Genomic DNA, 12,326 nt, shown 5'->3' on the forward strand with positions numbered 1-12,326 from the left:
ATATACAATGGAATATTACTCAGCAACCAAAAAAGAGAAACACATGTCTTTTGCAGCAACTTGGATGGAGCTGGAAAAGATTATGCTTAGTGAGATAAGCCAGAAAGAAAAAAAATACCAAATGGTTTCTCTCATAGCAGGAGTATAATGGACCAGGGAAAATAACAAAAATAATGAACAACCATATACCAGAGACATTTTGCGGGGGTGGAGAGGGAATGGGATCAAAAATGGGGAGTGGGGAGGGAAGTGCACGGGATTATGGTGATGGCACACCAGTGACTTGGTGATGGGAAACCTGCGGGAATTACAATTGAGATGGAAAAAAAAACTTACAAAATGATGTAAAAACAAACGGTTGTAAAATTTAAATAAATAATTTTCATCATGACCCTAAAAGGTAGAATTAGTCACCACCAAGAGGCTAAAATAAGCTCACCAGCTCTTAATCACTGTATGTCTCTATAATCATGAACTTTACACAACCTTCGCGGAGTTTAGTGTAGCAGAGCTTCTAATTCCATTTGGTAAATTAGAAAAGACCCAAAGAGCCAACTCCTCCAAGGTTATGGGAAGGGAAGAATACTAGAAATGAGGTCAAAATAAGTATCAGCTATACAATATGGATGGATCTTAAAAATAGAGCTAAATGCAAAGTTAAAAATTAACCAGAAATACATATTCATATATATTTATATGTAAAAATATCACTTGTGTAAACATGTACTGCCTGTCACATACTTTTCAGGATGTATACAAACCAAAAAATGACACATTAAGCAAATTACAGTAGTTGCCTCAGGATGGTGAGGGAGAGAAGTAGGCTCTGGGCTGTACCGACAGGTGAGACTGCTGTCAGAATACCAGAGACAAGAAGACTTAAACATTTATTTTCTCTTCATCCTAAAGACTGGGTGTCCAAGATCAAGGTGCCAGTAGGGTTGATTTCTGGGCTATAGACAGCCACCTTATCACGGTGTCCTCAGGTGGCCCTTCCTTAATGTGTATGTAGAGCTCACTGGTATCTTCTATGAGGACACCCATCTTGGATCAGGGCCCTGAGCTTATAACCTTATTTAACTGTAATCCCTCCCCCCACCTTTAGAAAGCCTTATCTCCAAATATAGTTACATTGGGTGTGGTTTAGCATTACAACACATGGATTCACATGGATTCTGGGAGGACACAATTCTGTTCATAAGTGAGAGGTGGTAGCAGGAGTTTAAAAAGGGCTACAGGAGAAATAATAAATGGAACCTAAAGAAGTGGAGAAAGAAAATGATGTTGGAAGAGCAGGCAGAATCCAGATCAGGCAGAGCTTTAAAGGCTCAGGTTAATTAACTTTGCCAAGGCCACTCAGCTCATAATTATTAAAGAAAAGGTTTGTATAGTTTACTGATTGATGCTAAAGCCCCTATCATCCAAGATTACTTTGAGTCCTAAAAACAAAGTGAAAATGTGTATATTTCATTTTATCACAAGGAAACTGGAGTTGAGAGAGCTGAAATGATTTGTCCAAAGCTGCACAGTGAATGATGAACTGGAGTTTGGGAAGTCCTGAGCAAGATACCTTTCAGACATTCTGTAGTTTTCCAGCCTTTCTTAATTACTTCATCTATTCATTCTTTCATATATTATTCATTCATTCATCTAGTATATTATTTATTGGTTCCTTCTTTGTGCAGGCCCTTGTGCAAAACACCAAAGTTATAGAAATTGGAAGACATGGTCCCTATCCTCAGAGAGCTCAGTCAGGGGTAGAAGAAACAACCAGATAACCACATAGGGACCCTGCTGGGGCCTGCAAATGTGTTGGGGTGTCTAAAGAGAAAATGTCTCTGCCTGGGGTGGTTGGAGAAGATTTCACAGAAGAGAAGAGCCCTCTGAGTCAAACCCTTGGGAAATAAGGAGTTTACCAGGTGCAGAAGGAAAAACAGCATGAAAGCCAAGACATGGGCATCCCCACTGGCGAGAAGGAGATGGGGCGAAGGTTTGAAAGACTTTGGCTGTCGCGTCTGATCTGAGATTTGGTTCTGAGAAGCCCCAAAGGACTTCAATCAGGAGAAGGCTTGATTGGGAGCAGGACTCAAGGGCAGGGTCCTCTAGCAGTGGTGGCAAAAGGCCTGAAACCTTTTAAGAATCCATTTTATGGCAAGGCCTCCCTCCCACCTCCAATCCCTTTTGATCCACTCAGTCCCTTTTTCCCTACCTCCCAACCGGGTGAGGGGGCTACAGTGGAGTTTGGAATAAGAGTATGCAGAGAACAGAGGGCTGAAACTTCCTAGAGGGACGATTAACAAGGGATCCAGGAGATGGGGACCACAGATATTCTCTTTCTTCACTCTCCCCCTCTGAGCACATTTGCACATCTCAGCTTCCTTCATTGCCCGCCCCCTTGTTTGCCACACTGACTTCCTGTCCCACCAGAGGAAGTGCAGAGCGACTGCAGGTGCAGAGACGGCTAGCAGGACCATGGTGAGTCCCTATGCCAGAATCCAGGCATCTCTGCTCCCAGCCCTCAAATCCCAGGGTTAGCCAGGCCCACCGCAGACTGACTCCTTCGGGCTCCTAAGCTCAGGTTCTGGGGGGGGCGGGGGGGGCAGCCTGCTGCTCCCAGCAGCCTCATATTATCTACCCCATCAACAGGACAAGGAGTATGTGGGTTTCGCTGCCCTCCCCAACCAGCTGCATCGCAAGTCTGTCAAGAAGGGTTTTGACTTCACACTCATGGTGGCAGGTCTGGGGGTTTGGGAGAGAGGGCTGGAGGGAACTCCTCAAGTGACCCTGGCTGCCCCATCACCTGAAGAGTTGGGCCTGTCTTGTCCACAGGGGAGTCAGGGCTGGGGAAATCCACCCTCATCAACAGCTTGTTTCTCACCAACCTCTATGAGGATCGACAACTGCCAGAGGCCAGTGGTAAGATTCTCCAATCCTCCCAGGCACTCTGCCACCTCCCAACCCCTTGCTGCACTGTTTTTCAATCTGGATGTCGCATGGGCCAGGGACTCAGGCAGCTCGCTGTTTTTCTCTGTGCCCTGGAAAATGGGTGGGGGCAACTCTGCCAATGACGGGGATGATGTTGTCTCACATCCTGCACCCTCCTCTCCCCATAGCTCGCTTAACACAAACCCTGAGCATTGAGCGCCGGGGTGTGGAGATTGAGGAGGGGGGTATCAAGGTGAAGTTGACCGTAGTGGACACTCCTGGCTTTGGGGACTCAGTGGACTGCTCGGACTGGTGAGGAGGGGGAGGTGGTGGGGTAAGTTTCCCAGTGTGACTACTTTGTGGAGAAGGGCTGGGGGTCTGTTACAGGGTTGTTCTGTCCTGGTCCCCACCACCCTGACCCAGAAGGTGGGACCTGTTTTTGGTTGTCATCTGGCCCCAACATCTCATCATCATCCCTGCCAGTTTCATCTGATGTTAAACGAATACTTCCCTTACCCCACGTCCTGATGAACCTTGTCTTCATCCCTGCCCCATGGCCCTGACCTCTGACCACACATTCTCTTCCCATACTCCAGCTGGCTGCCAGTGGTGCGCTTCATTGAGGAACAATTCGAGCAGTATCTTAGGGATGAGAGTGGCCTGAACCGCAAGAACATTCAGGATTCCCGTGTCCACTGCTGCCTCTACTTCATCTCACCCTTTGGCCGGGGGTCTGAGGGGCACCCTGGGGGTTTGGAGAGGGCTGGGGGTATCTCTAGACCCTGAGGCTGAGCCTGCTCAACCCCCCGGTGCAGGCTCCGGCCCCTAGATATAGCCTTCCTTCGGGCAGTGCATGAGAAGGTCAACATCATCCCTGTCATTGGCAAAGCAGATGCCCTGATGCCTAAGGAAACCCAGATCCTCAAGCAGAAGGTATGTAGGCTGATCTTCAACCCTGCGTAAAAGCTAAAAGTCATGATCAACCCTGAACCCAGTTTCCACCTCTTAGACCTTGGGTAGCCTGTTGGGAGCCCATGTCAGACAAGACTACGGGAGTCCTTCAGGAAGGTGGGTAGTAAGCCCCCTGAAGGAACCACATCACTGGAAGCTCAGCTAAAATCCCTGGATGGATGCTTGGCTAAGGCCCATCTGAAGGCAGTGGCATAGATTTGATAACCCTTGATGTCTGTCTGGCCCCAGATACTAAGGACACACCGCCAGTGTCTTCAAAACCCTCTCCCACCATTTCTGCTAAGTCTCTAGTATTGAGAATCTTTCCAGGTCTGTCTTCCTTATTAGGGTTTTTGTCTTAGCTTTTCACCATCTCTCTCTGTGCTTTTGTTTTTGGTCATCAGAATGTCATTTTAACACCCCTGTTTTTCCTGTCTTTGGTCATCTGGTTTCTGTATCTGCACCCCATTGCCTCTGGCTTGTGAATGCATCCCCTTGGCCTGTGGCTCACACCCTGTTTCTTACTGTCTCTGTATCTTTCTGCTTTGAGATCCGGGACCAGTTGAAGGAAGAAGAGATCAACATCTACCAGTTTCCTGACTGTGACTCTGATGAAGATGAAGATTTCAAGAGGCAGGATGCAGAAATGAAGGTTCAGAGGCAAAGGAGGAGGGCAGAGAGGGAGGGGAGGCAGATGTGCAGGTGAAGACTGACAAAGGTTTCTGTCCACATAACAGAGTTCCCTTACTCCTGCCCTCTAGGAAAGCATCCCTTTTGCAGTCGTCGGTTCGTGTGATGTCGTGAGGGCAGGTGCGAACCCACCAGTGAGAGGACGCTCCTACTCCTGGGGTACAGTGGAAGGTAAGGCCGATCATGAGCTCTGAAGCCAGCAAGCAGCCGGGGCTGACATCAGGTCAAATGCACCCAACACGTGGTGAGGGTGATCTCTGGAGTCGGGGGTGTTAGGAACCCAAAGAGGGGTCCTTGGGATGCAGACAGTTCGCCCTCCCCTAGAAGGCCGCAGGACTCTGGGCGGACGGGACCCAGCGGGCAAGGCGGGACCCAGAGCTCTCTGAGGTTCGCGGTTCCGCCCCCCAGTGGAGAACCCACATCATTGCGATTTCCTGAACCTACGACGCATGCTGGTGCAGACACACCTGCAGGACCTGAAGGAGGTGACGCATGATCAGCTCTACGAGGGCTACAGGGCCCGCTGCCTACAGAGCCTGGCCCGGCCTGGGGCGCGTGATCGAGCCAGTCGTAGGTGAGAGCAGGAGCCAACCCCTAGGTAGCTCACAGACTCTGATCTCACCTTCCAGACCTTTCCCCACACACTTGGCTTAGTCAACTGCTGGAGTCCTAGGCTCACCTGCCTCCTAGACCCCACCCTAGCCCCAGGTCCTGCCTTGTAGCCTCGACCCTCAACCAAGGGTCCCCCAACCTTGATTGTCGCCCCCTTTCCCCACCCCCAGTAAGCTTTCCCGCCAGAGTGCCACAGAACTCCCACTGCCCATGCTGCCCTTGGCCGAGACGGAAAAGCTGATCCGAGAGAAAGATGAAGAGGTGAGCAGGCATCTCAATACCTCTCCCCCCCAGTCCTTTTCCAAGCCCCTCGCTGGCCTCTCCCGACCCCCTCTCTCTTGTCCCGCACAGCTGCGCCGCATGCAAGAGATGCTGGAGAAGATGCAGGCCCAGATGCAACAGAGCCAGACTCAGGGCGAGCAGTCGGACGCTCTCTGAGGCCTCCGCGCGGGTACGCCTTACCTCGGCTCCGCCTTCAGCCCGTCCGTCGTCCAATCCCCGCGCCCCCGGCGGCCCCGCGCCCGATCCCCGGGCTCAGCCCGTAAGACCCGCCTCTGCCCCAGGCTCTCCGCCAACGGTCCCCGCACATCCGGGCTCCGCAGCCCTGCCCCGCCCCATCCGCTGCGAGAGCGCGTCTGCAGTCCGGCCTCCGGCACACCCCTGCAGGGCCCCTCTTCAGCCGAGCTGTACCTTCAATAAAGTTTCCCTAAGGCCACGCCAGTCTTTCCGCGCGGGAGTGAGTGGGGCGGGGAGCCCGGCGCGCGCGCCCCGCCGCGCATCTCAGACCCTTCCGTGCACACACACCGCAGGCGCCGCGGATAAGAAACAGGATACCAGTAGAACTTTATTAGGAGTCGGGGTGTGGGTCGGACTGGCAGAGACACGTGGGCCAGCCGAGGACCCTACTCCTGGTCCTTGGCGTCGCCGTGCGTGATGACGTAGCAGATGTTCTTGTAGTCTACGTTGCCGCCCACGTCGGGGGGGAAGGCAGCCCACATGTTCTTGATCTGCAGGAAAACGCTCAGGCACGTCCGGCCGGCGCTCCCCTCCCCCACCCAGCGGCTACCCGGCCCCTCCCCCGCTCACCTCTTCCTGGGAGAAGCGGTCACACTGAGTGGTGAGCAGTTCCTCCAGGCTGCAGAAATGCGAAATGCTGGGAGTTGCTATTGGGCTTCACGATTCTTGTCTCCCGCCTCCCACTTCATCCTTCTTGCTATTCCCAGTCTCGCCTTGAAAATCCAGGGTCACCCTGGACCTCTGATGGACTCCCCGACACACTGACCTCTCCGATCTTGCTCTTTGCCCATATTTGTTACGAAAATTTAATGCTATCTCCCATTTCCACATTCTCATTTCTCCATTATCCCTGACAGTGCCCAACCCTTGGTAAGAAGTTAAGGATGCTTTTTTTCATGAGAGCTACTACTTACAACTGCTTCTTGATGGTTCCCTTCCCTTCAGGGTCCAGGATCTTGAAGGCTCCAGTGATCACATCCTCAGGGTCTGCACCTGGGGGTCAGATAGCACATGATGCTGAAGAGCCCCCTGAATTTTCTTGGGAGGGGCAACTAGGGGCTTGTCCTAGGGACACTTAATTCACCTTTGAGCTTCTCCCCAAACATGGTCAGGAAGACAGTGAAGTTGATGGGACCACTGGCTTCCTTCATCATGGCATCCAGCTCCTCATTTTTCACATTGAGGCGGCCTGGAGCAGAGTGGGGGGTTAGGACAGTCAGGGGTGGGATTCTGTGGCCAGGAGCTGATGTGTACCATAAGTTTATATCATCCCACCCATTTTTCTTTCTTCTTTAAAAAGATTTATTTAGGCCCTCCCTGGTGGTGCAGCGGGTTAAAGCACTGCACTAAGAAGCGAAAGCCACTTCCGCATGAGTTCGATTCCCGCCTGCCCCAGAGGTGACCACATGGCGCGGCAGACCTCTCCTGACCCGCCCGCTGCTCCCCTCAGCAGTGTACTTCGTCGATCTGCGATCTGCCTGTTCTGCTCCCCACTCTGTCTCTGGTGAAGCCTCTCACCGCCCCTGAGCCTCTGGCCTGTACCCCAGTTCTGTATGCACAAATAAATAAATTTTTTTAAAAAAAGATTCATTTATTTATGCATACAAGAACTGGGGTACAGGCCAGAGGTGGGGTGTGTGTGAGAGAGGATTCACCAGAGACAGGGTGGGGAGCAAAACAGGCAGATCTACTGAAATGCACTGCTGAGGGGAGCAGTGGGTGAAAGAGGACTGCTGCACCAAGGATGGAACTCCTGCTGTAGTGGCTGCGGATAGCTTCACAGTGCTGCACTTTTAACCCCTTGCACTACCAGGGAGGTCAGCCACCCATTTTTCATCCAGGTAGAATGCAGTCCAGGCTGCAGCCAGCAGGTCTGAACCTAAGGCTACAGAATTCCCAGGACTCTGCAGTCTTAACTTCACAGGTGTAGTGGGGGGCTCACCCATGGCTGCAAAGGTGTCCCGAAGATCTTCCTTATCGATAATGCCATCACGGTTCTGGTCGATCACAGTGAAGGCCTGTGCAGGGCAGGGGCAAGGAGGAGTGAGTTCTCCCAGGGCCAGGCTTCAGCATCCGGGTCCCAGGCAGATCAGGTTCTGGCATTCAGCCAGCTGCTGTCCTTTTACACCCCAGGCAGGGAGGGGAACAAGGAATCTTAAACCCTTCCCTTCCCCCATCCCCAGGCAACAGGTGTATGTGTGTTCCAGGATGGGGGGGGCAGAAGGGGTGCCTTTGGTCAGTCTTCAGTCTCCCCTCTCTCCTCACCTCCTTGAACTCCTGGATCTGAGTCTGATCGAACATGGAGAAGACATTGGAGCTTCCACCCTCTGCTGCTGCCCTTCTCTTGGCCTTCTTGGGTGCCTAGGGGGTGGGGGTTGAGCAAAGGGGTCCATGGGCCAATCCCTTACCCCTCTTTGGAGTCAATGGATTGGATTCAGGGTTCTTTGAGTCCCTTCTAAAGCAATTCTTCTGACTCTTCCCCTCTCCTCTCAACAACCTCTTGGAGGGAAGTTGCTTCATTTACATTCCCAAATTCCTGTCTGTAGCCCTGGAATCCCCATCCTCCATCCTTCCCAACAAATGCCTGAGCTTGCCTCAGACTTACTGTGAGACTCCGACTGACTCATTCACCCAGACTCATTCATCCAGACGAACTCTCTTCTCAGTTATAAAACGGGGTGGGAACCCTTGCCTGGCTGGTTTCAAAGGGCTTTAGGGAAATGGAGCGCAGGGAGATAAGAAGCATGGTTTTAGAGGAACTGGGCCCTGGCAATGGAGTGTCTGGGCAGATTATCCTTGGCTGGGTCTTTTAAACCATCATCCTTTATGCTTCCCCCTAGCAATACCAGGAAAGGTAGGATTTAGCTTTCTTTCTTTTGGAACCAACTACTTTCAAAGGGTGAGTCTGCCTCAAGGTTTGAGGGGCCTGGGGGATCTGGATCCTCACTCACCATGTCTTCAGTCTCCTGGGGGCAAGCAGCAGCTCTGACTGGAAAGGAGCAGACAGTCAGCCTGGGGCTGTCCCTCTGGGGTTATATAGCCCTGCCCCAGGGAGCCCTTAACATACCAGGGTAACCTTAGCCTTGCTGGTGCCCACCCCAGATACCAAAATAGACCGGCTCAGGGCCTCCTTTCTTTGAGGGCCCACAGCAGCTGGAGCCCTGGGGGAGGGAGGAGGGAGTGGGTCTTGGGATGCTTGTCTCACTAGGTCCTGAGCAGTAAGTATCTTTCTCCCAAAAGGGGGCTGGAATGTGCCAGAATTCAGAGAGAACCTAGCTGAGGCATAATGGGGGGGAGGGGTGAACCAAGCCTTTGCACCCTGGAGTAGGATGGGCCGAGATTTAAACCCAATAAATTTATAGAGCTTCTACCGTGGGTTAGGCTCTGGGCTGTGCTTCATGCACTTTGACACAGCCCCTCCCCTTCTACTGTGGTGTTCACATTTAGTGTTTGTATAGTTAGCATTAATGGCAGCATTTAAAGGTAGGAAAGTGTCTTCTGTGGAAGCTGAATGGCCAGGCAGTTCATCTCTATCTCTCTTCAGTAGGGAGGATTTTGTCAGGAAAGATGCAGAGCCGTGGGGCTCTCCCTGGTGGCAGAACTGGTTAAAGTGCAACACTGTGAAGCCAGCCACAGCCACTTCAGCATGAGTTCGATCCCAGCCAGGAAGGTGACCCCCATGGCGCAGTAGACCTCTCCTGTCTTGCCCGCTGCACCCCTCAGCAGTGTACTTTGTCAGTTTGCCTGTTCTGCTCCCCACTTTGTCTAGTGAATCCTCTCACCACCCTTGCACCTCTGGCCTCTACCCCATTTCTATATGAAGAAATAAATCTTAAAAAAAAAAAAAAAAGATGCAGAGTGTGGATTCAGTAGTGATGGGGAGACTAGACAGCCTGGAGCAGAAAGTGTGCTGTGACCTTGAGCTCTGTGCTTTGGTTTCCCCCTCTATAAAATAGGGATGTAATTCCCATCTCACAGAACTTGTGGAGGTGACACTATTTGGAAAGGGCTTAGTGATGTATAATCACTGTAATTAATACTTAGACCCTGCCTTGATGGAACTTATAGTCTAGTCGTGGAGACAGGATAAATGCAGAAAATGACATAGCAGCTGATCAAGGGTGCAGAAACAGAGGGCGTGGCAGCCCTGTGTAGGCGTATGGGAATCACTTTATGAGGCCAGTAAAAGTGAGTCAGGTGAACGGAGAGGGGCAGTATGCTAAGCAGAGTGCATGGATGGGCAAATACCTGGAGAAGTGAACGATCAGATGTATACAGGTTGGCAGAATGATGATTAGCAGAGGGTGCTAGGGACTGGAGCCTAGGCTCGAGAGGGCCTTCCGTGCCGGGCTGAGGACTGAGACCTTGGGAACCTTGGAAGAGTTAGAAACACGGTCTAGTGTGAGTCTATACTCCTTTCTTCGGATACTGGTATGAAAGCTGGAGCTCAGAGGAGGGGAATCAAAGACACAAAGAGGGAAGCTAGTTTGTCTCCTGTGTAACTCGAATACTAAGTGTCTTTTTTTCTCCATTCTGGGCAAGAACCAGCTTAGCTGACTGTGTGACTTTGAGAGACCCCCTTCCATCCCCCTGGATCTCAGTACTCCAGTCCCCTGCATACGGTCAAGGTCTGGGGAAACTGACTGAGGAAGCCCCAGGAGACCCAAGGTTCACAAAAACACCCTCCTGCTCCCTCTGGGACTTGATGTTCTGAGGAAGGTGTCTCTTCCCTTCCCCCTTCTCCAGCATCATGCCAATCATTTAAAGACATTTTCTTTTTTGGGCACTGGGGCACAGCCACCTGTTGTCTCTAAGAAGAGAGAAGGAGCCACCCTAAACTTAGCAGCTGCCCTGGGCGGCCAGCACTGGCCCCTCCCTGCCTCACTTGACAGCTGCCTCACCCTTATATGGTTACCATGGGGGTCCAGGTCCAGGGAGCTCACTTATTACTGGATTCTGGGAAGGAGGAGGGCTTCAGAAAGGGGAACAGGGGAAGCTTGGTTCAAATGGAAAGTGGGGTGTTGAGAAGCAGCAGCTCGGGAGTGGTATATCTCAGACACTGAGTTGGAATTCACAACAGCTGGTTCTGAACTGGGAGCGAGGAGCCTCAGAAAACTGGGAAACTGAGGAAGAGCTTGGAAGGTGGAAGCTAGGCCTGACTGAAAATTCAGGATGGTGGATTCTGTGTGGAAAGTAGGATGCTTTATCCCTGGGGCTCAGAGAGTAGAGGGGCTGTAAGGTCATAATTTTGTTTGTGTCTAAGGGTGGACTGGGAGCGGGGTGTCTTTTTCTTTATAAGAAAATGAGCACAGTGAGGAATGGCAAGGAGAAGAGAGGAGTTGATGGGACAGGGGTCCTAGATCCCTAAACGAATAAGAACATAGACAGGGGGATGCATGGCATTGGGAATTTATGGTTTTGGAGTCTCCGATTCCCATTAGAATGGGGAGGGGACTCAGAGAGTGAGGTCTGAGGAATTGGAACCTGGATTCTGGGGAGGAGTGCAGACAGATCGGGGAGGGGGGCTGAGGAGAGGGACTAGGGATTTGAAACTCCATAGGAAATTATGGATCGCTTAGAAGGTTTGTGGGCTCCGGTAATAGTCGTTTCAACTCAGAGTGTTGGAAGTTGAGAGCACTGGACAGGACACTGGGTCTGAGTGGAGCTCGGTGGTCTCATAGATCACGCGTGGGGAGGGGGGGCGTCGGGGGCTCCGGAGCTGGATGGAGAATGGGGGCCCAGAAAAAGACTCGGGCAGGGCAGAACAACACTCTTATTGGCTTAGGGGTACTCTAATGCTTCCAGCACCCACCCCCTCTCTGCGCTGTCCCCAACTGTCACCCCCTCTGCCGCGCTCGTCTCCGGTTGTCACCGATATCCCTGGAGTGGCACCGCCTGTTGGCAGCGCCCCTGCCCTTCGGGTGCTGCCATTGGCTATGACAAGCGTCTGTTTTCTTCCTCTGTTGCTAAAGTGAGCTAATGCGCTCATTGGCGGAAGACGTAAATTAATCGCCAATTTGGCCCGCCCTCCCCGCGCTGAGATACTTTTCTGACCTTCTTGGGAGACCTAAAGAACCCCGCGATTCCTACTGACTGCGGGCGCTGTCTGTCACCGTGCAAATACACAGCATTGCGAATGCGACCTCCGCCTACCCCTCTTCTCATTCGCTCGGGTAGTACCGTTGCTTTTCGCCGGGTCGGGCCCGTCTCTCAACGCACCCGCCTCCTCCCGCGGCCATTCACCCGTCGGCCACCTTCACTGGCCAGAAGCTTCAGCTTCCCGTCTTCCTATTGGCCACACAGCCCGACGCCTTCTCCACTTCCTCTTTCCAGATGACCCCCCTCCAGCCCCCTCCAGCCCCACCCACCCTTGCAACGATTGGCAGACCACCAGTTTCCCTTCAGCTGTTATTCGTCCCAGCCCTCTGACTAGGCGGGAGGAAAAAGGAGCGCGATGGGATGCTTCGCGCGCAGGCGTGAAGCTCCGAAAGGCTGGCCGCTCGGCCGGCTCCGGGGCGTCTGCGCAGGCGCGAGGCCGGCCTCTCGTTCCAAGAGGGAGGGGGCGGCGGCGGCGAGAGCGCGCGAGGGGTGAGAGGGCGCAAGTGAGACCCCGGCGCCTGGCACCCGGGTAC

General features: G+C 52.5%; 3 protein-coding genes across 5 annotated transcripts in view; 1 reads left to right on the plus strand and 2 right to left on the minus strand.

The window, feature by feature from the left end:
* Positions 1-5,702, minus strand: part of ZNF48 (zinc finger protein 48) — a 15,659-nt gene extending 9,957 nt beyond the window's left edge. The window contains exon 1 of the mRNA XM_012731889.1: positions 5,641-5,702. The gene's annotated coding sequence lies outside the window, so the exon portion shown is untranslated. The remainder of the gene's footprint in view (positions 1-5,640) is intronic.
* Positions 2,453-5,878, plus strand: SEPT1 (septin 1). Its single transcript, XM_004691982.2, has 12 exons — positions 2,453-2,475; positions 2,647-2,737; positions 2,830-2,916; positions 3,114-3,237; positions 3,522-3,656; positions 3,741-3,858; positions 4,427-4,528; positions 4,638-4,737; positions 4,975-5,140; positions 5,349-5,439; positions 5,530-5,629; positions 5,742-5,878. The coding sequence occupies exons 1-11, from the start codon at positions 2,473-2,475 to the stop codon at positions 5,614-5,616; spliced, it is 1,104 nt and encodes a 367-aa protein (XP_004692039.1). The 5' UTR covers positions 2,453-2,472; the 3' UTR covers positions 5,617-5,629; positions 5,742-5,878.
* A 121-nt stretch (positions 5,879-5,999) lies between these two features.
* MYLPF (myosin light chain, phosphorylatable, fast skeletal muscle) lies at positions 6,000-11,896 on the minus strand. 3 transcript variants are annotated; one of them, XM_012731795.1, is made up of 8 exons: positions 11,875-11,896; positions 8,646-8,683; positions 7,960-8,055; positions 7,637-7,712; positions 6,779-6,883; positions 6,609-6,687; positions 6,265-6,313; positions 6,000-6,185 (listed from the first exon to the last, which is right to left on the minus strand). In XM_012731795.1, exons 2-8 carry the CDS (start codon positions 8,646-8,648, stop codon positions 6,081-6,083), a joined length of 513 nt encoding a protein of 170 aa, XP_012587249.1. In that variant the 5' UTR covers positions 8,649-8,683; positions 11,875-11,896; the 3' UTR covers positions 6,000-6,080. The 3 variants fall into 3 exon arrangements, with proteins under 3 accessions (XP_012587249.1, XP_012587250.1, XP_004692043.1); XM_012731796.1 differs by lacking the exon at positions 11,875-11,896 and adding an exon at positions 11,749-11,771; XM_004691986.2 differs by lacking the exon at positions 11,875-11,896 and adding an exon at positions 9,943-10,053.
* Positions 11,897-12,326: the final 430 nt, after the last annotated feature.

This window comes from Condylura cristata, unplaced genomic scaffold (genome assembly GCF_000260355.1).
Source record: "Condylura cristata isolate star-nosed mole 26May11 unplaced genomic scaffold, ConCri1.0 scaffold00032, whole genome shotgun sequence".
Lineage (NCBI taxonomy): Eukaryota > Metazoa > Chordata > Mammalia > Eulipotyphla > Talpidae > Condylura > Condylura cristata.

Bases quoted from the DNA above. Each gene is read 5' to 3' on its own strand.
- SEPT1 (XM_004691982.2), top strand. The intron at 2,738-2,829 runs GTCTGGGGGTTT...TCTTGTCCACAG, and splicing joins CTTCACACTCATGGTGGCAG to GGGAGTCAGGGCTGGGGAAA. The intron at 2,917-3,113 runs GTAAGATTCTCC...CTCTCCCCATAG, and splicing joins ACAACTGCCAGAGGCCAGTG to CTCGCTTAACACAAACCCTG.
- MYLPF (XM_012731795.1), bottom strand. The intron at 6,688-6,778 runs GTGAATTAAGTG...TCTGACCCCCAG, and splicing joins GTTTGGGGAGAAGCTCAAAG to GTGCAGACCCTGAGGATGTG. The intron at 6,314-6,608 runs GTAAGTAGTAGC...GCATTTCTGCAG, and splicing joins GGAACCATCAAGAAGCAGTT to CCTGGAGGAACTGCTCACCA.